Raw genomic sequence first — 26,759 nt, forward strand, 5'->3', positions numbered from 1 at the left:
GGGGGCGCCCGGGGCATGCCGGGAGTTGTAGTTTCCTGCCCTCGGGCGCGGGGACGAATTCGGACAAGGGGATGCGCCCCTTGGGTTCTGCCTACCGCTCGCGGGCAAAGCTCGAGTGGGCGGGGAGTCGTGGTCCGGGAATTTTCAGGAGCCGGCGGTATGCGGGAAGGGAGCGGGCGTGGGAAGACGTCGGTCCCCAGCCCCGCGGGTCCCGGGCCTTTTTCTTATGGTAATGAGGACCGGGGCGGAGCGGCCGCGTGGCTGCGGTGTCCTCCCTCCTCCGCGCGCGATCGCGGAGTCCACAGGCTCAGGCCTCAGGGATAGCGCTCGCGGAGCAGACAAAGCCCGCGGGCCGCTGTGGTGGGAGGAACGAGTCCCTGAGCTGCGTGGGGTCCGGGAAAGGGCGTTGGGGTGGAGGAGGTATCCCTGTATCCCTGGTAGAGGATGGGGTCCCCTCATCTCTTAAGTAAATCATCCCCCTCTTCCAGCCCCCCAGTTCCGGGATTTCAGAGGCCGCGGCTTGGGAGGTGAGTTAGTTCGCGCCCCCGTGGACCGTGCAGTTACCGGGTGAAGAGGAGGCGGGGAGAGAGAGGATGGGGGTGAAGGGCTGAGCAGGGAGCCTGGAAGGGCCGTAAAGGCTTCATGTGACTTAGTTTGGGGCCTAGAACTTTGGGTGTAACGGTGTGAGATTGGGAACCCAGAGTTTGTTCATTCCTGAGCCACGAATACAGTGGAGGTCATTTGCTCTTTAGGACCCTCATGCCCGCCTCTTTCTTTCATTAACCAGCAATTCAGCCCCTTTGACCATAGAAATATGTAGAGAGAGATCAGAATTAAGTTTTTCAGACTTGACAGATAGTTTAGAGGGAGTTGGGTTATACTGCAGCCTTTTCTTCGTCTCTAGCCTGTATCTTCAGCTTTTCCTTTGTCCAAGAGAAGGGATAGGACCGCATATAGAGGCCTTGAGGTCAAACTCTTAAGAGCCACCTTCTCCAAACTGGATATCAGTAAGTAGGTATGCCCCCGGTGTGTAGGATGTCTTTTTTTTTTTTTTTTTTCCTGGAGTGCCTTTGGAAACAGAAATCTGAACTAGTCATGAGGTAAAGTTTTTTGTAAAGATAGGGCAGTGAATTGAGGTAACCTCACAGATGGCACAGCAAGGCCAGGAGGCTAAGTTTAGGCCCAGTTCCTAAACTAGTTCTTGGAAAGAATGAGTTTGCCCATCAGTGGGAGGGCTAAGTGGTGGGAGGGTCTGAGGGTTCATGCCTAGCAGGCAGGCTTTTCCCCTTCTATGAAGGAGACTCCTGAACAGAGGATCTGGGAAGCTGAGTTAGGGAGGAGCTGCCCTGCATGGAAGATTGAACAGATTACCAACACATTTTATGGGTTGGATGTCCATGCTCACCAGCAGGAGTGGAAAGTGAACTGCAGAGTGGGCCTCGTCTGACTCCTGTCACCTCCCTACCCCAGGAACCTGTACTAGTGCTGGGAACATGGGGCCAGGTCATAGTGGAGCCTCCAGCTGTTTTGAGCTTTCCTGTCTCACTGAAACAAGATCCCCCTCTAGAGTTTGTCCAGTCTCTGCCTTCTTCCCCACTTAACCAATTAAGGCAGGAGGTTAATGACCAAAAAAGCCTTGGGGGTTTGGTCAGGAAGGAAAACAAAGGGCAGAATCTTGAGTGGGAAGTGGGTGGCTGTGAATCTTGAGTGGGAAGTGGGTGGCTGTGAATCTTGAGTGGGAAGTGGGTGGCTGCGAATATTGAGTGGGAAGTGGATGGCTGCTAAAAGAGAAAGGGACAGACTAAAGCTGGAGTGGGCAAGGTGGCACCCCCACGGAACCCCCCATGCAGCCAGGATGCATCAGTCCTCAGGGTGTCTTAGTACCCCCCCCCACGGTCACACGCGGTGATTCCAGACATCCTCCAAGGCAGAAGAGAGCACATGCTAGACTGGCACTTGGAGGGTAAGGTATGTGTGGACTCAGGTGTACCCCCAGGAACAGGTGTCTGCAGAGCCACAGGTGAAGAGGAGCTGTGGGGGCAAGAAAACTGCTCTTGCTCCTGAAGCTGAGGTCTCCTTTGTTCAGGCTAATGCCACCCAGCCTGGGCTGCTGTGCATGGGTCCTGCTTAGCTTTCCATCCCTGCCTCTGTGCGTCTCTATTCGTGTGTCTCTCTCTCCCCTCTTCTATTCTCCTCTACTGTCCTGACTCCTATTTTCATGCTCTGGAACCAAAGGACCTTGTTGAGTTGTTGAATTGACTGTGAGCATCGACTACTTTGGTGTATTTGTGTGCATGTATGCATGCATGGGTGCAAGGCAGGACAGGTGGCCCAGTGGGACAAGGTCCCAGTAGAGGCCCGAGGACAGGAGTGTGGTAGAAAGTGTATATTGTGAGACCCGTTTTTCTGTCTACATAGTAAGTACTAAAGTAGAAGCACACACCTAACACCGGAGCCCTGGAGAGAGAGGGAGACCAGGAAGTTGGTAGGGAAGCCGCACCAAGCAGGCTAGCCTCAGTCTGTCCTGGTCAGTTCAGCCTTCCTCCCATGCTTTGTGAGGTTTCTACTTTCCTTTTTATTTTTATTAAATTGTATTTCATATGTATATCATGGCTGTGCATGTGCCACAACACACACATGAAGGTCAGAGAACAACTTGTGGGAACGGGTTCTGTCTCTCTTCTCCATGTGAGTACTCAGGGTTAGCAGCAAGTCCCTTTATCCACTGAGCCATCTTGATGGCCTTTTTTGTGTGGTTTGGTTTTTCAAGACAAGGTTTCTCTGTACTGTAGTCCTGACTGTCCTGGAATTCACTCTGTTAGAACAGGCTGACTTGGAACTCACAGAGATCTATCTGTCTGCCTCTGCCTCTCTGCTGGAATTAAAGGCATGAGGCAGGCTTGATGACTTTTTGTTTGTTTGTTGTTGTTTTGTTTTTTGAGACAGGGTTTCTCTGTGTAGCTTTGGAGCCTGTCCTTGTACTTGCTCTGTAGCCCCAACTGGCCTCAAACTCACAGAGATCTCCCTGCCTCTGCCTCCTGAGTGCTGGGATCAAAGACGTGCCCCACCACCACCCGGCATCATATTTTCCTTCCTTAATACCTCATGTTGGAAATATCCCTAGATATCTAGCCTCTGCCTCTCCTGCTGAATGTGCTGCTAGTGGTCTCCTTTATGCTGGAGTGCACTCAGTGTGCTAATTTCTTTAGAACAGTTTTTCAGTATTTTTTTGGAAAGAGAGAGAAAGGTGTGTATGTGTGTGTGTGTGTTATGACACACATGCAGGAGACCAAGAGACAGACTTCAAGAAGTTCCAGGGGTTGAACTCAGGTCCCCAGACTTGGCTGCAGGCTCCTTTACCTGTGAACCTTCTTGCCGGCCCTCAACTTATTTCAGCTGATGAGAATATATTGGGTAAAATTCTGCATTCTGTGTAAAAGTGATTTCAGACTTGATCCCTGCTCTCATGAAATCAGAAACTCACCTACATGGCCAAAGAGGATACGTGTGAGGCCAAACCACCATTAGGGCTTGAAGAGCCACCAAAATTGGAAGGCAGGGTAGGTCATTGGTCCCTTTGTCTCTCTGCCTGATCTCCCCAGAGCAACTCCGAGGGGCTGGGGTGGAGCCTGGGCCCCCCAGGACAGCTGGCTAACAAGGCTCCTCTGGGCCCTGGCATGTAGGAGGCAGTGACACAGGAGCTGTGACAGTTGGTCCTTGGATCCCCACCCAGTGGCGCCAGCTCTGGTTTCCGCTGCATGAGGGAGGGGATTAGTTGCCCTCCTGGGACGCAGAGGCAGTAAACATGGCTCCCTGTGAGGACTTTTCCTCCCCGGGTGGAAGGCTAGTTTAGATGCGAGGAGGGTTTTGACCAGGATGACTTGCTGGACGTGGTGTGTAGTGCAGACAGTCACCTACAGGAGGTCAGAGCAGAAGGCGACTGAAGAGGCCGACCCTTTCCCCTTTGCAGAGCACATGCAGCCCAGAGAAGGGGTTCTATGACTCCCTTCTGCCTCCTAGACCATTCTGTTTCCTTTTCAGACAAGGGAAGAGGAAGAACCATCCATTTCCTGAAGGTCTTCTTCTTAGACTCTTCAAACTTTAATCTATCATTTTATTACATGTATTTAATGTGTACATGTACTGTATTTATCCTGAATGTGGAGGTCAGAGTTCCTCTCCTCTTGTGAATGCAAGGCCGTATGTAGGCTTGGCAACAAGCTCCTTTATCTCTTGGGCCACCTCATCTGACCTTTGATATTATTTAATCTTCATAATTCCATGGAACTGTAATTTCTATCTGTGCTTGACATAAAGATATCCACGGCTCACAACAGCTGGGAAGGGGAAACTCCACTGTTCAAAATTAGAGTTGTGTGACCCCTGCCCAGAATCCCCAGAGGTAGACAGTGCCATTCAGTGCTCGGAGACCTGGGAGGGAGTGACATTTAAAGCTGGGGCAGTTTGGGGAGGTTTCCTGACTGAGGTGGGTCTGTTGGAATCACTGAAGGAGTGAAGTCCCCAGAAAGGAGAGAAGTGGGGAGTGTTTCTAGAGGCTGTGTGGGAGGTGGCTGGGGAGGCTTGCTTTTACTCATTCTGGGAAGCACTGAGTATATGTGGACACCAGGTGGCGCTGCAGGACAGTCTCCTCGGCCGCCCACTGCTCAGGCTGCCAGGGGCCCAGCTCTGCCTCCGTGTGGAACCATTGCTCTGTGCTCTGCCCTGCACAGATCAGATTTTGTCTCAAGCCGCAATCCCACCCCCACCCCAACCTCCACTCCCGTTTTTAACAGGACATTCAACACGTGGAATCAGGAGACTTTGATAGCAGTCTATTCCAGATTCTGAATGGAAACCCTAGGTAGCAGAGACCCTCCAGCAATTTACCCTGCCTTCTGTCCAGTGACTTCCTGAGCCCCTTGGAGACTCTGTTCAGGGGAATTGTGAAGTTCAGCTGGCTGGGTCTGCAGGGAAATAATAACTACCTATAAAGATCTCAAATTTTTCATCAGTGAGCACTGATTGAACTTTTATTGTGCTGCACATTGTTCTAGGCGCTGGGCAGACCCCAGAGGACAAGGAGAGTGAAGCCTGCCTGGGGTGAAGCCAGGGTTCTATAGGGTGTTGGGTAGGTGGCAGAGTATGAAGAAGTAGATGGTGTCCTTCTGGTAGTGACAGTCATGATGAAGAAAATAAAGCAGAGGGTGGAGGCGAAAGGATTTGAAGTAGTTTATTTTGGGGGGTTCTGTTGTTTGTTTTTGGGACAAAGTCTCATTGCATAACCCTGGTTGGCCTGGAACTCACTATATAGACCACGCTGGCCTCCAACTCAGATCTGCCTGCCTCTGTATCTTGCGAAGTGCTGGGATTAAAGGTGTGTTTTTGTTTTGTTTTATTCTGAGGGACCCTCCTGTAGCCCCGTCTGGCCTAGAACCTGAAACTCCAGACCTTCCTGTGCCCAGCTCCCAAATGCTGAGATTACTGGCATGTTTCAGCACACCTGCCTGAGGAAGGTTGGCACTGGGGTATTGTCTGGGTGCCTGTAAGCAGCAGCGTGGCTGCCTCTGTGACACCAGTGTTCTTAGTTTGTTTCTTTCTTGCACTTACCTTCCCCACACTACCACTTCTTTGTCTGGGATCATTTGCACTTCTCCCAGCAGCCCTATAGGGTGAACAGACCCTGGCTTAGGAACTAAAAGCCCCAACTTTTTAGTCCTGGCTCTGTCCCCACCCCCAGCTATCCTAACATCCAGTAGATGATGTCACCACCCACCTGGTTGCTCAAGCCTGAAAACTAAGCCATCTGGGATTTCTGCCTTTCTATAACTTGTACCCAGTGCTTCAACAAGGCCTCTCAGTTAAACCTCAGAATATTTCCTGCCAGACTGAAGAGATGATTCATTGGCTAAGAACACTGGAAGACCTGAGTTCAAGTCCCAGCACCTATACGTGATGGCTCACAAGCTTCAATTTCAGAGGACCCAATGCCCTCTTGTCTCTGGGCACCAGACACCAGAGTGTTGCATGGACATACATTTAAAATAGAAAAGAAAAATTCCTGTCAGGTATGGTAGTGTAATCTGTAATCCCAACAGGAGGATCAGGAGCTCAAGGGTAGTTGTATCTGTGTACCAACCTTGAGGGCCATCTGGGCTACATGAGACCCTGTCAAAAACATTTAAAAACAAATGAGCAAGCACCCTGAAACGCTGCCTGAGTGGTCTCTGTTGCTGTGTATCTGTCCAGCTCCTTGGTGGTTAGAATGTCCTTTGAGACCTGGGCCCCGTCCCCCTGAGCCCCCCACTCTACCCTTTGCATACCCTTTTGACTCTTGCAGGATGGACCGTGACGTGGATGGCATCTCCCCTGTCACTTCTGGGTGTCCTTCACTTACCACACCGTGCAGTGACTCGCATCTGTTACCTCAGTGCACCCCTGTGACCCCAGCATCTGGTACATAGACACCCGCTGTATAGAAGATTAACATGTTCACCTCTCCTTGAACATGCCCTGTCACAGGCCCACTGCCAATGTCCAGCTGATGCTTTCCCCCATACCTCCCAGTCCTCAGGCCAGCAAGGGGGTACTATCGGCATGTAGTGTCCTAGGGTCCTGCCGCTCTGCACCTCCTAAACTACAAATGCCATCTGTGGTACGCATTGTTTTTGGCTGATCACTCAGAAGTTATCTTAGAGCATACCCCTTCCCTCAGCCCTGGCAGGCAGAGGAGCTCAAAGTAGGCAAGGCTTGCTTTCCTTTTGGACCTCAGCTTGGGAATCCCATGCTCTGGGATGACCTGACCATGTATCCTCCTGGGGTTGCCGTGGCCCCTGTGCTTGCCCTTCATTTTCTCTCAGCCCATGTGTTAAAAAGCAGTTGGCATGTTCTTTTAACCTCTGAGCCATCTCTCCAGCCCTGCAGTTCGCATGCAGGGACCTCACACAGTGTCTCTGAAGCCTGCACACGGCAGCCGCTGATGGCAAATGTGTTTGTTGAGTCAATGAATAAAGAAAAGAAGAAAGAAAAATTGTGTGATTCTGAACAAGGCTCTTGTCATCCTCTGGCTACAGGGATGTGTGTTTGTGGGTGAGTATGGGAGCATGGGAGGCAGAGGGGACCATCAGTGTCCTGCTCTGTGCCTCTGCCTTGCTCCCTGGAAACGATTTCTCCCTCACCCTGTGCTAGAGCCAGCACACACTAGTGATGGAGTCGTGACCATGTGCGGTGGATCTGAACTCAGGCCCTCAAGCCTGAGCAGCAAGCACTCCTTGTGTTTGAGACGGGGTCTCACTGTGGGCTGCCTGGTCAGGAACACACAGCTCCGACCTTAGTTTTCTCTACTGTGAAATGACAAGAGAAGGAGTCTGGCACTCCGACAAGTGTTTAGCAACCAGGAAGGCACGAAGCCTGATTCGTAGCAATTGTCAGTTACCAAGATAAATTTTCTCGCTCTGACTGAGCGCAGTGTGAGTGATGGGCCGTCATTAGCGCACACGAGCCAGCCATCAGAGACGGCCTGGGTAGCTTCTAGTTCTGCTCTCTTCTCTACTTGCCCCAGGAGCCTGAGGGTTAGATGTCCGGTTGCTTCCTGCACACAGCTCCAGGAGTTAGAGAGGCTGCTGGTGCCACTTGGCTCGTACCTTCAGACCACTTGTATTCTCTTTCAGGTAGTTGACTGTACATATCTCTGGCAGCATTCACTGTTGATTGGCCCAAGTCCTGATGTTCAAAGCTAGGCACACAGATATTGACAAACAACTTGGGATTCTGTGTAATGTGACCTGTCTACCCTGGTAAGGCCGGAGTTCAGGCTCAGTTTCTAACTCCTTTTACTTTTGACCTCTGACCCTGCTGATTTCAGTCTCCTCAGAATGCCTCATTCCCTCCCTCACCCTCACCTAGCCTCCCTCTGTCCATGTAGCTCACCCTCCCATTTCTTCACGGCTGCTCAAACAGGAGCTTGCAGGCTGGAGGTACCTGTTCCCCACCAGGGAGCACTCGCTCTGCATCTCTGAGCCCAAGTTCCTTGTCTATAGAGTGTCTATTTTAGCTGGGCGGTGGTGGCGCACACCTTTAATCCCAGCACACAGGAGGCAGAGGCAGGCCAATCTCTGAGTTTGAGGCCAGCCTGGTCGACATAGTGAGTTCCAGGACAGCCAGGGCTACACAGAAAAGGAAAAAAAAAAAAAGGTTTAATAAGTTTTGGTGTTTGGGGGCTGGAGAGATGGCTCAGTGGTTAAGAGCATTGCCTGCTCTTCCAAAGGTCTTGAGTTCAATTCCCAGCAACCATATGGTGGCTCACAACCATCTGTAATGAGATCTGGTGCCCTCTCTGGCTTGCAGGCACACGTGTAGGCAGATATTGAATGCATAATAAATGAATAAATATTAAAAAAAATAAAAAAAATAAGTTTTGGTGTTTGTTTTGTGTTTTGTTGAGACAAAGTCTTCCTCCCTAGCCCAGACTGGCCTCAAACTCAGTGATTCCCCTGGTTCAGCTTCCCAAATGCTGGGATTACAGGTGAGCAGCCTGACCTGGCTATATTGATTATTTAAAAGTTTTTTTTTCTTTTTGTGTGTATGTGGGTGCCTACATGTCACATGTGGTAAGAGGACAACTTGTGGGAGTCCCAGGGTCTTCAGCTTAGAGCCTTTACCCCACCAGGCATCTTGCTAGCCCTGTATTGGTTAATATTCAGACTTCAGTTTAATCCCTCAACGGGCAAGGGGCTTGGTCTCTGCCCTCCTTTCCCTTTAGCAAGAGAGCCACAGATATTTCACAAGGATAGGATATTCATTGTTTTGTGGATAGATGAATGACCCAACACTGGGGGGTGACTCCCTGGAAACTGGGAGACCAGCAGAGAAGGTAGAGCTTCTCCTACCTCTGTCAGCAGGTGGCGCAAGCCCCTGTCAGTTTGTTTCCCTGGCCAACTCCCTTGTGTTCGCTCTGGAAAGATGGGGTCCTGAGAATAGCTGTGCGATGCCTAGAAAGAAAAAGGATACTACTGAAGAAAATTGCCATTCCGGCCAGGCGGTGGTGGCGCAGGCCTTTAATCCCAGCACTCGGGAGGCGGAGGCAGCCTGATCAACCTGGTCTAGACAGGACAGCCAGGGCTACACAGAAAAACCACAAAAAAAAAAAAAAAAAAGACAGAAAGAAAGAAAGAAATGAAGTATCATTTCGGAGAATAAGGGGCACAGACAGCCCTTGAGAGTCCCGAAGAGACTAGCTTTCTTGGGGACATGAAATGAGAGGCACCTAAGTCAATCTGTGAGTCAAAAACTGAGATCTAGGAAACAGACACTTTGTGGGAGATGATGCGGTGAAATCAATCATCGAAAGAGGAAAGGGGAGGCCCCGTTTCCATGGCAGCAGTATTGTTTGTGGCAAGCTGGGGACTCCTAGGTCTCTGGTGCCCATGCACAGTGACTCATCACAGGAAAGGAAGGCTGTAGCGGGACCTGGTGCTGGGGACCGGATGCCCTGTGGCTCCTGCATTCTTCCGCACCTGGTACTGGGAAAGGAACTTAAGGTTGGAAGAACTGAAGCGGGCAGTAGCCCAGCGCTCTGCCCACCATACACACCGCAGCCCGCGATACAGCACTTTTTAGAATTAACTGTTTTGCATCAGGAGCACTCGGGAGACAGAGACAGCCAGCTATGAGTTTGAGGCCAGCCTGGCCTACAGAGCAAGTTCAGGGACAGTGAGGGCTACACAAAGAAACCCTGGCTTGGAAAGACCAAATAAATTGATTAATTAAATAAAAATGGAATGACTGTACCACTGGACACGGGAGAAAACTGTCACCCTGGTCCATACTTGCATAGTGAGAACATGAACGGTAAAGCTGGGATTAGAGCCCAGGACACTGTGGCTCATACCACGTTTAGGGAGACCCAGAAAGCAGACAAAGGCAGGTGAGCTTGGCTATTAAAAGGCTGGCCAAGAGCTGGACACGGGGAAGGACTCCATGGGTCTCCATCCCATTTGTCTATTGCCCTGTCTGAACACAGCTTCTACCGGGGAACCCCATTTGGCACACCTACAAAATAAGAGAACTAGACGGGAAATTGCTGTCGTTAAAACAAAAGGCCGGGAGGTGGTGGTGCATGCCTTTAATCCCAGCACGCGGAGACAGAGGTGAGCAGATCTCTGTGAGTTCGAGGCCAGCCTGGTCTACAGCGCTAGTTCCAGGACAACTGGCACAATACAGAGAAACCTTGTCTCGAGAAACAAAAACAAAAACAAAAAAAGCAATTAGGGAGGCAGAAGCAGGAATATGACTGCAAGTTTGAGGCCATCTTGGTCTATATAATGAGTTATAGGCCAGTTAGAGCTACACAGGGGCTTAGGGATAGGCTGGAGAGGCGGCTCAGTGGTCAAGAGCACTTGCTGCTCCTCCAAAGGACCTCGGTTCAATTCCTAGAACCCACATGGCGGCTCGCTCACAGCATGGTCTGTAACTCTAATTCCGGGGGATACAACATGACTGACAGACGTGGAGACAAAAGACACATAAAATAAACTTAGAACAATTAAGCCTGGATTGTGATGCACACCTTTAATCCCAGCACGTGGGAGACAAGGCTGAGTTCAAGGCCAGCCTGGTCTAAAGAGTGAGACAGCCAGGTCCACACAGAGAAACCCTGTCTCGAAAAACCAAAAAATAAAAACAAAACAAGGGCTTGTAGAAATAGCCAGGCACACACATGCAGGCATACATACGTGCAGGCGAAACACTCATCAAATAAATGAAGTTTTTTATTAAAAAGAAATGTACTGAACAAACTATCTCTAACTTCACATTAAAAAAATAATAATAATAAAGGGGCTAGAGAGATGGTTTAGTGGTTAAGATTTCTTCCGAAGAACTCAGGTTCAATTCCCAGCACCCAAGGGCTTGGTGGCTCCCCACAGCCATCTGTAACCCATGCATGTGGTGCACAGGCAAGACACCGATACACACTGAAACAGAGGGGCTGGCACGACGTGTGGGTGGAGACCTGAGTCCCAGTCCTAGAAGCCAGCTCCAGAGAGCTGTCCTGGCTCTGTGCCTGAGCACCGTCGTGAGGGAAACAGGCTAACTTCACAGCCAGGGGTAGGCTAGAAACTGCAGTAAGCCCACCTCTCTCCCTCCCAAGAGAGCAGATCCCAATTCTGCTCCAACCCAAATCTCTTGTCCCACATTCTCTGTCTTGGTGGGGCAGGACTGATGGTAAGCGGGAGGGTCACCCATTGGTATGCCTACCAAGCGCCCAGCCCTAGACAGCACGGGGAGTTCCCAGCCTCCCCGAGCTGTTGTCAAGATAGTTTCATTCTTTTTCAGCAGTGGAGCCCCTGTTGTTTCAGGACAAAATGAGTATCCACATCCCACCCCGGGTCAGGGTCAGTTCCCCTTCCCGGCAGGATTACTGATGAAGGTAGAAGAGCCTTCAGAATATTCTAGCTGGGAGGCAGTGGTACACCAGTGGCTGGTTTTGTTTTACTTTTTAAAGAAAAATGCCAGGTGGTAGTGGAGAACACCTTTAATCATAGCACTCGGGAGGCAGAGGCAGCCGGATCTCTGTGAGTTCTAGGCCAGCCTGGTCTACATAGTAAGTTCCAGGGCAGCTAGGGCTACACAAAGAAACCTTGTCTCAAGAAACAAAAACAAACATACATACATAATACATAAATTTACTTGTCACTTGGACATTTGTTATGGTGCATGTGTGGAGATCAGAGCAGTTTGTGAGAGTCAGTTCTCTCCTTCCGCTCTGTGGGTCCCAGGGATCTAGCTGGGGGTCATCGGATTTGGCACCAAGTACCTTAATCTGCTGAGCCATCTCTGCCTCCCTTGTTCTGTTTTTGTTTGTTTGCTTTTATTTTTGTTTGGGACAGAGTATCACTATGTAGACCAGGCTGGCCTCAAGCTCCCAGTGGTCCTCTTGATTGCTGGGATTGTGGGCATGGCTGGTTTAAAGCCTTGTTTTATCATTATTGTGTACATGACGTGGGGTGGGTATGACGGGTTGGGTACACACTACAGTGCACGCATGAATGTCAGAGGACAGCTCTGTGGAGTTGCTTTTCTCCTTCCACTTTCACGGGGGCTCTGGCTGGAACTCGGGTCACCAGTCCTAAGCATGACAAGTGCCTTTATCCACCAAGCGAGCCCTTTCTCTGGCCCCTTGTTTAAGGAGTTCACTGTGTAGCCCTGCTTGGTCTATTATGTGGACTAGGCTGGCCCCAAAGTCACAGCCATCCTCCTCCTTCTGCCTCTGAAATGTTTTGATATTGGTGGTTGTTCTTTGTTCCATGGCAGCTGGGGCCCAAAGAAAGGAAGCAGACATGCAAGGCCGCAGGGAGTGCGTGGAAAATGAACTAGATTCCTACCTGCAGATTCCAGGAAGGGCTCAGGAACCGAGGGAGAGGGAGCACGTTAGGTGATGTTGTAGCACAAGATCTGGGGTTAAATCAAAGCAGTCAGATTGCCTCTGAGCCTAGTGAAAACGACCCATTTTCAGGCTCTCGGGGAGGCCTGTGGGATGGAAGAAGGACTTGGGAACTGGAAGTACTGCTTGTGGTGGGAGACAAGTCTCACCCAGTTGGACCAGTAGACTCTTCTCATGGATTATGAAGATGGAACCAAGAGTCTCCAACCCCTGTCCCTCTAAAGCTCCAAAGGTGTGTGAACTTCAAGGCAGTCCTCCCTGGGGATGGAGGGAGGTGGGTAGCAGATTACTGCAGACCCCAGGGGTACCCAGAGGCTGTGGAAGCCAAGCACTAATTAGCACTGGTTTCCCTAATTGGGTTTAATGGACTCCTTGTGATGGGCAATTAAGAGACTACACCAATTAGCACTGGGAGGTGATAACTCAGCCTCTACTGGACAGAGCCCATTAAGAAGACAGGTAGAAGAGGGGCCCCAAGGGACATGGTCCCACTGCCAGCCCCTTCCATGGAGCCATGGAACTGGAGCCATAGGCCTTGCCTGGCCTGCCCTTCTCTGACCCCCTTTTACTCACATGTATGCTGGCCTGACTGTTCAGAGGAGCTCCCCACTGGTCTCCTGGGTTTGATCGCTATGGGGTGAAGGTTGAGAATGTGAGATTTGAAGCCCAGTCCCATGGATTGGGCCTGTTGTGCTTTGCTCCCCTGAACTGCGGAGCTAATGACAGCCCTTCTGAGCAGGGATCCGAGTGAACATCATTTACCACAGTGCCTGGCATTGGGAACAAGCTGGAACTTGAAAGTTACAATTCCTACTCCATCTCTTCACTTTTAGAGTGACAGGTAAAAGTGCTGTGTACCAAAAAGTCCTCCAACCTCACCCTAATTACCGAACCAAATAGGCGGGATCTCGGCCACTGGTGTGTGCGTGTGCTTACCTTGAGCAGGTAGACATGTCCTTCCCATCAGCAGCTTCGACCGTGAACTCCCGATCTTCCCACACCTCTTGAGGACTGGGGTTGCAGACATGAACCACCACAAAAAGTTTCTTTAGTGCCGGGAGTCAAAGCCAGGCTTCACGCATGCTGGGCTCTGTTAACTAAGTTACACCCCAACCCCAACTCTCCTCAAGCAGTTTTGATCGTGAAGGCTGAAGACACTGGATGGTCTGGAAGGATCCCCAGGCCTGGCATAGCTCCTCTCTGCCCTGTACTGTGAAGGACCCCTCTGCCTGCAGTTTGGACAGGAACTCATAGGCACCTGCTTGGCTGAAAGCAGGTCCCTCTCCATTTGCTCAGAGTCTTCTATAAAATGAGAACACTCCCTGGGCTATGCTCACTTCAAGGCTGCCCCGAGAGTATGTTTTACTGGCTACAGGACTTACTATAAAAGTAGGCAATTATATTGCTCATTCTCTTGATAAGCATTTACTAAAGGTCTAGCATTACACCCCATTTCCTTTACCACAGCGACTATGGAGTTATATATGGTGTGTGCCTACAGAACACAGTTCTGAATCATCAGATAAGTTAGGTTCTTGAGCCAACCTCTGGTTTGATTTGGATTTTAAGCAAATTTGGATTTGCTGGGGATTGAAAGCACCTAGAACAAGCCTCGACACAGAAGTGGCTCTCGGAACTGTTGCTATTGAGCACACCTGGGCTGGGTGTGGAGAGAGGCTCAGTTGGGGTGTACGTGCAGAGCTCCAGGGGAGAACAGCAGTGAAGGCAGGCAGACAAAACGGGGGTGACACGGAGAGGTGAGGAGAGGAGGCCGTGAGCACATTGTGCACACTGGCTGGGGTGCTGAGCTCAGCTGTGTAGCTCCCTTCCATGTCCCACACATGCCAGGCTCTGGGGACACCCAGCCTCAACCCTCAGGGAGGTGCTCTACTAGGCGAAGGGGCACAAACAGGTAGGTAGCTTTACTGTCCTGTGAAAAAGGATGTTTCGAGGCTTAGTGGAGACTCTGAACCTAGACTTTGCCATCCATGGATAACGTAGGAGTTGTTCTAAGGGCAAAGTATATCCCAATCCTGAATGTTATCTTAGATTGAAACAAGAGAGGCTGGGACTGTTGGCATTCAGAGGGCTTGGACTCCAGGGGGCCAGGTCAAGGAATTGGACTTCATCCCAGACACAGGGAGAATACGCTGTTGGTTTGAAGTCTTGTAGAAACACGAATGAGTTATTCTGTAGCAGATGTTCAAGAAAAAAAATAAAACATTAAAAAAGGACAGAAGCAAGGGTGGAACAAGGAGAAGGAAATATCACCCAGGTGAGGCCAACGGGATCAAAACCAGGGACTCCTGGACCCAGAGAGATGGTGGGAATGAGACTGAGGGAGCGGAGTTGCATGGGGACAGAGAGCAGACTCCATCGGACCAGGCAGAGTGGCTTATGCCTGGAATGCTAGCTCTGGGAGGACTGCCACCAGTCTGAGGCTCCCTGGGCTCTAAGACACTCCCTCTGAATGCTGTGGTGCTCTAAACCTGTGCTCACACTTCAGAGCTCTGTGCGTTCAAGGCCAGTGTGGGCTACATAGTCCAAGAGTCAGGGCTACATAAAGAGAACCTGTCTCAAAACAAAACAAAAACTAAAAGCATAAATGAGGCACTGAGCCAAGAACATAAAAAGAAAATTTATGTAAGACACTAAGAGGGGCAAGGGCCAAGAGTTCAAAGGAGAGGAAGGGCACTGAGTTAGTTCCGGGCAGTGCCAATCCTCCCATCTCCTTCGTCTCTAGGATCCCCTGTTGGGGCAAGCCTGTTTGGCACACTGGTAGCTGCTCCATGGCACGGTTTTGGAGCAGAAGTAAGCAGGTCTGGGGATACACTCTGCTCCCAACTTATTGGGAGTGGGTGCTGAGGGGCAAGAGTGAGCCTTCGGGGGCAGTGGCTCATATGGAAGGACCCCCCACTTCTGCTCAGGCCTTCCCTATGCTTGTCCCGCTGCTGGGCTGGCCAAGCCGTTTGCTCTAGCTGGCTGCTATATGGCTGAAGTCTCCAATCTCCATCATAGCTCCACTGCTTGGCAGTCCCAAGGCAGCCAGTTGCCACACCCTAGTCTGCCGGCCTAGGATACACCCCCACTTCCAGCCCCTCTTCAGGCTTTGGTTCCAGTGGAAATGAAGCACGGATTAACTCTTGGGAGAGAAATCAGAGAAAGCAGGAAAGAGGCCCGTGGGGAAGGGATGGTGAGTCACATTTTTATGGGTATTTTTCAAATTTTCCAATGGGAGTTTGGAGAACAACAGCCTTTTGGTTGCCAGCTTGGATTTGCCTTTCGGCAGTGCCCCCCTCCTTTTTCTCTTTCTTTTGAGACAGGGTCTCGCTCTAGCTTTGGCTGACCAGGACCTCAAGGCCTAGAGCAGCATAGCTTTGAAGTACAGAGATCAGCCTGCCTGTATTGAGTACTGGATTTAGAGGTCTGTGCCACTATGCCCTGCCCATGTTCTGCTTCTATAGGCTTAATCCTAACTACTGCCTGCACCCTCTGCTTGTCTATCTGGGATCCTCTCCTTTCCCTTCCTTCAGATCTGGGCTGTGGTGAGGGTTCTGGAAAGTCCCTCCTGTGGTCTAGCTTTAGTCTCTCTTCTGCCGATTACCTATTTTATCTATGCTTCTGGGTTCCAAACCTTAGAGACCACCAAGTCTTAGCCTCAGTTTCTTTCCCATTCCCTTCCTGCCATCTCTGCAGAGGGCCAGGTACAAGCATGAGAACACACTGCTGTCTGCCCAGGAGACGCCTGGCAGAACAGTGGTCTCGCCCTGAGGAAGTAGGCACAAAAGAGAATCTGCTGTGGGTCCCTCTGGGTCCTGGGACCCATAGCCCTCAACACATCCTGTGCCAATGCCTCATCCCACAGCCCCCATTTTGCATACAGTGCAGCGAGGGAAATGGGGGCGGGGTGACCTGAACAAGTGGAAAGATGGCCGACCTCTCAAGAAGGTTCCGGAAGGCAATCCATGTCCTTATCCAGTCTGGTTTGCAGACCCAAACTCCTCAGGGGTTCTAGACCAGCCCCCTCCCAGTGACTGACTAATCCTTCCCAGCTGCATGGCACATCCTGCCTTTGCTGCACCCATGCCAGCGACAGACCACATCACATGGGCTACATCTGGCGCCATTGGACACACCCTGTCCTTCCCTGCCTTCTTTCTCCCCTCTTCCTCCGGGGGGCCAGACCTCAGGACTCCCACCCCCACCCTGTTGAAGCCTCTGATGGAGCATGCTTCTCCCTCCTGTTGCCCCAGCATCCCGTCCCTCACCAGATCCTGGCTTCCTGGCAGCTTTCTCCCCAGTCCTGACTTGGCAGTAGACTGAGAAGGGGTACTCATACAGTTTCTGCTTCCCAAAAGTTGTTTGAGTCTCAGGAAAGGCCTGCTACACAAAGGTAAAAGTTCCCCTTGCCTGGCTCGCCTGCCTGTTGTCAGGTATGGTGCCTAGCTAGCTGAGCCTCCAGTATTATGGTGAAGACCAGAGGAAAGAAAGCCTGTGGTTCACCTTACAAGCTATTTTTTTTTTAAATGAGGGACAAGGAGGAGTTTGGAAGAGCCTCCAGCTATTGGCCTCCATCCTGTCTGCCTAGCAACTGTTGTCATAGGGTAAATATTTGCCCCACCAAGATCTGGAGTTGATGTACTGGCGTCAGCCAGAGTAGTTGCCCCTCTCCTCAATTCTATGGCCTCTCTACCCAGCTCCCACTCCAGGGTCTGAGCCTGCCCACCAGATGTGGTTCTGGCCCTCCCTCATGCCTGCTTCGCCCCAGCCTTCTCTCTTCCCACTCTGACATTCTTCCCTCTTGCCCTGTGCTCAGTTCTCTCTAATCCACCTGCTAGTTCCCCACCTCTCCGTCCTCTCTCTCAGAGACTGAGCAAGGGCTTACCTCCAAGTCAGAGGGTCCTCTGGCCCTGCACATCCCTCTGGATGCTCCACCTGAGTGTGGTTCCTTTGACGCTGCTGGTGCTCACTAGGCCCTGGGCTTCTTTCCTCCTACAGGAAATATGTCCTGCCTTCAAATGTCTTTCAACTCCATTAAACTCCTGAGAAAGGAAAGAGGCACTGAGTCCCACCTAGCATCGAGTTCCCCATCAGGAAAGCTAATGCCACTTTTATGTTTTCTGAGGTAGGCTTGAGGGGATCACAGGCAAGAGGCAAGAGGTTATGAACCTTCCTGAGCCTGGGGGTCATGGCTAAAGAGAACCTGTTTTCACCTGTGACCAGACTCCCAGGTTAGGGTCTAAACCTCTTCAGTGTTTCTTTCTTTACCTGTCTCTATGATGAAGTGCACTTTAGACCAATGTACTCAAGCAAAGAAGGTACCTTGTGAGTTGGGAGCTCCCTGGACAAAAATGACCAGCGGGTATCCCTCTGGGGCAGGCCTGTAGGCTGACTTAGGGACAGTGGACTTCACTGACCTGGGTTCCTCCCAACTCTGAAGCTCTTTCTGTCTTCTAGAAGTGAACACTGTTCAAACAGTTGGTCCCCATACCCTAGCCCAACCTACTGAGCTCACAGGGACCCTCTCCCATTTCAACTCCTCTTCCCGGGGCTGGAGAGGTGGCTCAGAGGTTAGGAGAACCGACTGCTGTTCCAGAGGTCCTGAGTTCAATTCCCAGCAACCACATGATGACAAACACCCATCTATAATGAGATCTGGTGCCCAGAACACTATGTACATAATAAATAAATTAAAAAAACAAACAAACTCCTCTCCCCTATTTCTTCACAGAGCACCACAGAGTTCCCGGGTCCTAGGAACAGTTGTGGAGGCCGACTTTGAGGAGTTTGGGGGCTAAGACAGTGGCAGAGGAACCCTGAAACTTAGAATAGCAAAATATCAGCCTCTGGCTTACCCAGGCTCTTCTCTGCCCTTCTGAGTGGAGCCTGTGTGTTCCCACAAGGTCTTATGTCGGCATGGGATGCAAAACAACACAGTTGTCAGGGCAGCCGTGGCACAAACAGACAAACAACAACAAACAGCAAAAAAGTTCTATTTCTTTTCTTTCTTTCTTTTTTTTTTCTTTTTCTTTTCTTTTCTTTTTTTTTTTTTTTTGAGACAGGGTAGCCCTGGCTGTCCTGGAACTCACTCTGTAGACCAGGGTGTCCTGAACTCACAGAGATCCGCCTGCCTCTGCCTCCCGAGTGTTGAGATGAAGGTGTGTGCCACCACTGCCTTTCTTTAAGCATTTTAAAAAGATTTATTTATTTCTGTGTAGGAATGGCTTGCCTGCACTTGTGTCTGCTAGAAGATGGCATCAGATTATCTCGAGTTCTGGATGGCTGTGAGCTATCACGTGGGCACTGGAAACCAAACCCAGGACATCTCCAAGGGCAGCCAGTGCTCTTAACTGCTCAGCCCTCTCTCCAGTCCCTCCCCAACACACACACCTTAAAAACAAAAAACCAAACCAAAACAAAAACACACACACACAAAACAGTCTCACTCATGTAGCCCAAGCTGACTTCATCTGGACATGTGAAGTCACTGCCTTCATGACACGGCCTTCAGCTTCTGATTTTCCTTCCCCAGCCTCCCACCTGCTGGGATGTGCAGTCAAGCCAGGCTGGCCTAGAATTTACAGAGATCCACCTACCTCTGCCTGGGAATTCTGGGATTAGAGGACATGCCCCACCATGCCCAGCCAGGTTGAATTCATTTTATGTTTTGGTTTTCTCTGTGTAGCTCTGGCTGTCCTGAAACTCACTCTGTAGACCAGGGTGGCCTCGAACTCAGAGTCCACCTGTCTCTGCCTCCTGAGTGCTGGAATTAAAGGCCCCAGAGTTCTGTTTCTTAAAGAGGGCATCCCCTACAAAACTCTTGTGATTTACGTAAATTGACCAGCCACCCCAAGGTTAGCACAAACCTTCCTTTTCCTAGGGAGCCCCTCAGTCCTGAGAAGAACAGAACAATTGTTGATCCTCGTTCCATGCCTCACAAACATTTTGGTTACCTAGACAAGGACCCCCACCACCACACACACACTTCCTGGAAAACGTTGGGGGTTGCGGGGAACCGACCCTTTTCTCCTGCTGGCACCCTGCAGTTGTGGCGCTTCTGTTTGTTTCCTTAGCAACAGGGAAAGGAAACCCCCATTTAGGAGGCCGGGGAGGCCCCAGCAACCACACACACAGATACACACATGCTCACATGCAGCCGCCCACACGCAATAGCGTGCGTCACCCGCCTTCTGCACTGCAGCCGCGGGCTGGGGAGGGAGCGGCCCGCCAAGGACCAGCCGGGACGCCGCCCGGACCCAGTGGCTGGAGGACGGACAGCCTTGTGCTCCGCCCCCGGCCTGCCCTTTCCGTTCACATTCCCACCCTCACCCCACCCCCAACTCCCAGCTGGTGCGGTGGAGTCGGGGAGGGAGAGGAAAGCAGGCACTGTGGAAGGCCTTCGGGCCCCCAGCCTGATCGTTGTTTGATCTAGTCTGGTGTGTTTTGTGTAGAGCGGTGAGTGTCCCTACAGTCCTGAGAGCTCGAGGCACCAAGTGGAGGGAGGGGAATGTGCTTTGGAACGCAGAGACCAGAACCTCCTAGGTAGTAGCTAGCTGGCTCCTGGGCACACCGCAGTTTGCTGCTGGTTTGAGTTCCTGCCTGGTGTTTGGGGTTTTCTCTTATGTCACCTGTCAGCTATGTGGCCTTAAGCAAATCAGTTAACCTGGCCAAACCTCCCATTCTTTTATCTGTAATAAGGGGATGATGGTACTTGTTTGTGCTCCTCAGAGAGATTTTTGATTGTGAAATGGTTGCCAACCCAGAGACGCGCCCAGGTGTCAGGTGTGAGTGGATTGACCCCTCTCCTTCAACTAGCTGCACTACCCTCCTGTCTGGAGCAGTGAGATCAGCTGCCTCCAATTTCTTCGGAAGGGCGGTGCCAGCCTGATAGTGGACTGGCTGCAGCCGGCTGCCCTCTCTGCTAGGGTCGGGTGATATAGGAGCAGAGTCTATCTTGGGGGAATCTGGGGAGTCTGGCACACCCAGGCCAAGTCTTTTGATCCTCAGCCCTCCCTCAGATGCCAACTTTTGTTGTTGTTGTTTGTGTGTGTGTGTTTGAGACAGGGTTTCTCTGTGTAGCCTTGGCTGTCCTGGAACTCGCCCTATAGATCAGGCTGGCCTCTAGCAAAGAGATCCTGCTGCCTCTGTTTCCTGAGTGCTGGGATTAAACGTGCGACACCATCAAACTTGCTTTTTATTTTTAAATTTTTTAAATTTTTTTCTAAGGTAGAGTCTCTGGCAGGGAGGTGGTACAGGCCAACCTTTGTGAGTTCAAGGCCAGCCTTGTCTACAAAGTAAGTTCCAGGACAGCCAGAGCTAAACAGAGAAACCGCATCTCAAAAAACAAAAACAAACAACAAAAAAAAAAAGAAAAAAATAGAAGAATAATAGTCTCGTTTAAGTCTAATGTGCTTCGTGCTGCCCTCAGGCTTGCTGTGTAGCCGAGGATGACTTTGAACTCCCAGCCCTTCTGCTGCTTCCGTCCAAATACGAGGGTTAGCACGGTGCCAGGGTACAGGAGCCCGTTTATGAAGAGAAAGGGCCTATTCTCTGGGGTTTGGGGACCTCTTGAAGGACGTAAAGGATTATCAGAAAGGGGTTCGAAATGGCCAACGAGTGAGGTTTCTGCAGCTGTTGCTTAGCTAACTGGAGCTTTGGTGAGATAAGAGGTCTGCAGGCTTCACAAACAGCCACTTCCCCTAAGGCCGTCCTGGCCTCGGCCCACCTCTGCCCCAATCAGCTAGGCATTTTCATCTCTCCTGAGTCCCAGCGGGAACTAGTCCTGCTTTTTCCTGCCAGTTTCTCAACCTCTCGAGTTTGCGGCTCCTGGCAAACCAAGTACAGATAACAATGCCTACCTCACAAGGGCAAAGTGAAGGTTAAACAGGTCACCTCCACATGGCCCCTAGCTGGGAGCCTGCCCATGCAGCCATTAAAGAGTGGGTGAGGTCTCCCACTGTAGGGGCGATGCCTATCACCAGCGCACACATGGTTCACCACTCAGCAGTGTTTGCTCACAGGTACCCTGTAATCAGAGGAAGAATAAGTCAAGGACAGCCCTCAGGAACTCACTCTGAAGGGATTCCCAAGCCATGACTTAGGTTTCTAAATCACCATCACCTCCTTTCTCCTGAGTCAGCCCTGCCTGAGGTGACACTGCCTGTCCAGCGGTCTGAGGTCCCCTGACCTCTCGCGCCTCCAACCCAGGGTCACAGTATCATAGCCTAGCGTTAAGATCTCAGTCTTTGGAGCCAGACTAGCCTGTATTAAAGTTCCAGTTTTGCTGCTAACCATATGACATTAGACAAGTGATTCTTAGATGGGGGTGATTTGGTCCTCCCCCAGGGACATTTGGCAATGTCTGAAGATGTTTTCTGATTGCTCTAACTGGGGACAGAAGTACTCTTGGCATTCTCAATGCCTTCCTTCTCACCTCCACTTCAAGCCCACTTAGCAGCTCGAATCCTCACCTTAGGACACTGTCTCAGCATCAGGTCCCCTCTCCACCTTCACTTTGTCCATCCTCTCCCTTCATTCACATCTCCCAGTCTCCCTCCTCCCTCCATGGGACAGGACACATCCTCTGCTTTTTCCATTTTAGACCTGTGCACAGAATTCCTCTGACACCAGTCCAGCCCTGCACCTCCCACACAAGTACTAGCAGAAGGTAGTAAAGCAGGCCTAGGTTTGGACATGTGTGTCTGGGCAGACCTGCTCCTGCCTACTTGCTGTCTGATTAAGGGAATGGCAGACTCACATGTAGTGTAGGGCATGAATGTCCAACCTGTTCAGTTACTTTGTGGTCCATGTTGAGGATGTGTATAAAAACACAAAATTATAGAAAAATATAGAGGGGCTGACTAGATGGCAGGCAAAGGTACGAGCCACACAAACCTGGCAACCTGAGCTCAATTCCCAGAGCACACATGAAACCATAAACTCCATAAAGTTGCCCTCTGACCTCTATATTCATGCCGTGGCATGGGTGCCCATACATACATGGTGCACACAGACACACAAGTAATTCTAAAAAAAATTGCAGGAGCCGGGTGTGATGGGGGCACGCCTTTAATCCCAGCACTCAGTAGGCAGGCAGATCTCTGTGAGTTTGAGGCCAGTCAGGGCTACATAGTGAGGCCCTGTCTCACAAAAGCAGGCCAGACAGTGGTGGCCCATGCCTTTCATCCCAGCATTTGCTGGAACTTGCTTATTTATTGCTATATCTCTAGTGCCGGGCAGAATTAAAGGAAAGGTGTGAGCCACCACCACCCCCCCCCCCCCCCCCCGCCACCTGCCTGCTTTGCGTTTTTTATGCTCTTGCTGCTGTCTTGTGAACTGGGATTCTGTCCTTTGTTGTTGACCAGCTGCCTCTGCTAGAGCCCCAAGAGGGAAGGGGTTTTAACTGTTTTTGTTTTTGTCGTGGTTGTTAGTCATTTTGTGTGTGTGTATGTGTGTGTCACATGGATGCTTGTGGTGCTAGGGATGGAATCCTGGGCCTTGCACATGTTACACAAGTGCTCTACTGCTGAGCTATACTTCCAACCCATTCTGTTTTATTCTGTCTGTCTACTTTGAGGCAGGGCTTCACTTTGTAGCCCAGGCTGACCTGAAACTCACAGAGATCCTCCTGCCTCTGCCTCCTAAATGCTGCCTCCTAAATGCCGGGCAGTGGTGGCAGAGGCAGGCAGATCTCTGTGAGTTCGAGGCCAGACTGGTCTACAAGAGCAAGTTCCAGGACAGGCTCCAAAGCTACAAAGAAATATTGTCTCAAAAAAATAAATAAATAAAAATAAAAAAAAGATCTAGTTCCAAAACAAGCCCCAAAGCTACAGAGAAACCCTGTCTCGAAAAATAAACACACACACAAAACAAAACAAAAAAGGGTGCATACCAGCACACTTGGTTCCCCAGTTCCAGTTTTTTTGTTTTTTTCGTTTTTTAAATATTTATTTATTTATTATGTACACAATATTCTGTCTGTGTGTATGGCTGTAGGCCAGAAGAGGGCACCAGACCCCATTACAGATGGTTGTGAGCCACCATGTGGTTGCTGGGAATTGAACTCAAGACCTTTGGAAGAGCAGGCAATGCTCTTAACCTCTGAGCCATCTCTCCAGCCCCCCCCCCAGTTCCAGTTTTTATGTTTTATTCATTACTATAGCCCTAGTGCCTAGAAAAACTTGACCCATAGTAGGTCCTCAATAAATATTTGCTGAGTGAGTAAATTCTCCATCTACACGTGAGACGCATCTCTAACAGCCCCACACCTACCTTTGGCAACGTGCCTTTCAGTGTGTGTCGGTGTCGCATACAGACGGAGGAATCGAAACTCGACCCGATGAGATAACTGACCTGAGTTGCTCACCCAAAAGTGACAAGGATGTGTTTCTTAGAGGACACTGAGTGCTTCTGGTGCACCAATACACAAATGACCAAGGCTCAGTCCCTCGTGTCCCTCCCAGCACTCCCAGAAGGAAGAGGAGTTACACAAAGAGACCAGCACCCTCTTTAAGGCGGCTGGTCCCCATGGCAAGTGTCAAATCTCTTAGACTCCAGGGTTATATTCCCATAATGCTTCAGCTTTCAAACTTCTGGGTTCCATGTGGAATTCATTATCCAGTTTTGAGTTCCAGGCTGCTTTTTTTTTTTTTTTTTTAAGTTTTGTTTTTGAGACAGGGTTTCTCTATGTAATGGTTCTGGCTGTCCTGGAACTCTGTACTGGCTGTCCTCCTGGAACTCAGAGATCCGCCTGCCTCTGCCCTCTGCCTCCCAAGTGCTGGGATTAAAGATGTGAGCCACCACCTCCAGGGTTCCAGGCTGCTCTTTAACCATAGGTTCTTCTTGTTTGTTTTCTTTCTTTCTTTCTTTCTTTCTTTCTTTCTTTCTTTCTTTCTTTCTTTCTTTTTTTTTTTTTTTTTTGAGACAGAATTTCTCTGTATAACAGCCCTAACCGTCCTGGAACTAGCTCTGTAGACCATGATGGCCACAAACTTACAGAGATCCGCCTGCCTCTGCCGCCTGAGCGCTGGGATTGAAGGCGTGCGCCTCGACTTCCTGGTTATTAGTTTTGATCCTCCCCACCCTTCTCTGCCAGTGGGAGGCTCCCTTGAGACCAAGCAGGGTAACGCTGCTGCCTTGTGGCATGGTTTGGAGAACTCCACACCCTGGGAGCCCAGTTCCCAGGTCGTTGGTGGCTACTTTGCTCACCTGACAGTTGAGGAGCAGGGAGGGCAGGTGCAGAGCTCACGTCACGCCACGTCACGTCACGTCACGTCACGCAGCAGGCAGGAATGAGAGCTGGTACCTGCCAAGCGCCTGGCCTCCCACTCTCTCCTGTGGCTTCCAGCACTGACACTGATGCCTTTACAGAGAAGGAGCAGACTCGGGTCTTTGAGATGCAGAATAGGACGGGACCCTCAGGAAGAGATGCCCTCTGAAGTTCAGGTTAGGACTGAGGCCGCCTTGATTGTAGTGGTGACACAGGTCCTTCGGTGAGCGCTGAGTACAGTTTGGAGTGAAAGCCCTCTTCTATACCTTTTTTTGCAAAATGGGGACTGGTAGGATAAGAAGGGTTAAGTGTGGTTTTGTTAGGGAAGCCAGGAAGGGAAGCCAGGCCAGGGAGGGGAAGGAGAGAGCGGGGAACAGCGCGAGCCCCAGCCCTCACGTCTCGCTGGCTCACCCACTGGCCTCTGCTTCTAGTTTGGGAACTAGGAGCAGGAGAAGCAGAAGAAAGTTTTTTTGCTGTTGTTTTTGTCTGTGAAGTTGAGTGCAGTGCCACATCCTGAGGGAGAAGACTGTAGGAAAGGAAGCCATGTTCTAGGTCCCCTCCCCTAGGTGCAGCCTGGATCCGCACCACACTGCCCAGTCACCCTCACAGGAATAAGAACTCTCCCAGAGCCTGGCAGTGCTGGCGCAGCCTTTAATCACTCCGGAGGCAGAGGCAGGCGAATCTCTGCATTTGGAGCCGCCGTGGTCCACAGAGCGAGTTCCAGGACATCCAGAAATACACAGAGAATCCTGTCTCAAAAAACCAGAGCCAAATAAATAGAAAGAAAGAAAACTCTCCCAGAGTTCTAACTTAAGCTCATGGCCCAGAACCTACTCAGCCCTGATATTTTGGAAATCCAGGAATTGGCAGCCTAATCAATATCCTAGTGCCCCTCATAGAATAGACAGGGGAGACACCACTGCAGAAGACGGTGGCAGGACTGGTGTAACCAAGGTTAAGGAGAGCTCTAGGCCGCTGATCCGGGGAGTCTTTGGAGGTTGAAGAACCTGGGACCAGGGTAACTATTTTGGGAGGCAGTCTGGGCTCTCCCGTAACTGGCCAGTGAGGACTTGTGCGGCTGAGGAGGGTAGCTTTGTTGTTCTCGCTCCCTCCACTGCTCTCTTGGAACAGAAGTGATGGAGAGACTGTGGTAGCTGTCCTCACTCCCCACCCTGGTCCTCTTTGCAGACCCTTCCTCCAGCCACAAAAGGAGCCTGGTGTCCTGGCCATGCCATGAATGCGTGCGCAGCTCTGGTATCTGTTTTAAATTAGCCACTAAAATAAGTACAGTCCTGGAAAAAATAAGTACAGTCTTGGAATTGGTTGGGTGGGGAAAGCTGTAGAAAGGGGCTGAAGTGGAGGGATTTCAGCAGACTTTTTCCAACTGTCTGGGTTCAAAGGAAAGGGGCCGGAGATGGGAGGGACGAGCTCCTGCCTTCTATTCTTGGCCTTCTCTGGGGAAGGCTTATTGCTTCGGTCTAAAACCCAATGCTTAGTTTCAAAGTCAGAAATATAGGGAAGTTGAGGACATAAAGTAATTCCTCAGCCACCTAAAAATCCAGACGTTCCTTCGCCATCCCACTCCTGGCATACCGAAATGCAGCCCTGAATGGTCCGTCCCAGTGCGTGGGGGAGAAGTGACTCACTGTTACTACTGAAGGGGGGAGCGGTGGTGGAAGAGGGCTGAGTGACTCACTGATGGGCACCAGCCTCAGCCCTACCCCCCAATTTCCTGACTACATGGCAATGCCTGGCTCTCTCCCTCACTTTGCACCTACTTCCCCCGTCCCTCACCACTACCTTTTGCCCACCCACTCTCATTCCTTGGCTCTGCTCTTTACTCCAGAAAGCCAAAGGAAAGCTTTGAGCTGAAAGAGTTGAGCAGGCAGGAACCTATACTGAGAAACCTCAGGCCAGAAAGCGGCGTTCTGGAGAGGGCGAGGCTTGGCGGTCCTGGCCCCTCCTCACCATACCTGCCCCCGCCCTTTCGGGTCTGGGATGGCTCCTTTAAGAACAGCGGATCCACCCCCTGTAAAGGAGGGCCTATTAGAG

The 26,759-nt window shown here is 50.8% G+C and overlaps 1 protein-coding gene and 1 long non-coding RNA gene across 3 annotated transcripts; one reads left to right on the top strand and one right to left on the bottom strand.

Moving 5' to 3' along the window:
* The first annotated feature begins 25 nt into the window (after positions 1 to 25).
* LOC146891342 (uncharacterized) lies at positions 26 to 6,592 on the top strand. 2 transcript variants are annotated; one of them, XM_087897370.1, is made up of 3 exons: positions 26 to 157; positions 489 to 527; positions 6,338 to 6,592. In XM_087897370.1, the coding sequence occupies exons 1-3, from the start codon at positions 72 to 74 to the stop codon at positions 6,459 to 6,461; spliced, it is 249 nt and encodes an 82-aa protein (XP_087753496.1). In that variant the 5' UTR covers positions 26 to 71; the 3' UTR covers positions 6,462 to 6,592. The 2 variants fall into 2 exon arrangements, with proteins under 2 accessions (XP_087753496.1, XP_087753495.1); XM_087897369.1 differs by having other exon boundaries at positions 52 to 229.
* A 3-nt stretch (positions 6,593 to 6,595) lies between these two features.
* LOC146891341 (uncharacterized) lies at positions 6,596 to 13,788 on the bottom strand. The gene is made up of 3 exons (XR_014997748.2): positions 13,376 to 13,788; positions 8,886 to 8,987; positions 6,596 to 7,732 (listed from the first exon to the last, which is right to left on the bottom strand). It is a non-coding gene; the product is annotated as an uncharacterized LOC146891341 (long non-coding RNA).
* Between the last annotated feature and the right edge of the window lie 12,971 nt (positions 13,789 to 26,759).

The sequence above is a fragment of the Myodes glareolus genome, chromosome 17 (assembly GCF_982192425.1).
Source record: "Myodes glareolus chromosome 17, mMyoGla1.1, whole genome shotgun sequence".
NCBI lineage: Eukaryota > Metazoa > Chordata > Mammalia > Rodentia > Cricetidae > Myodes > Myodes glareolus.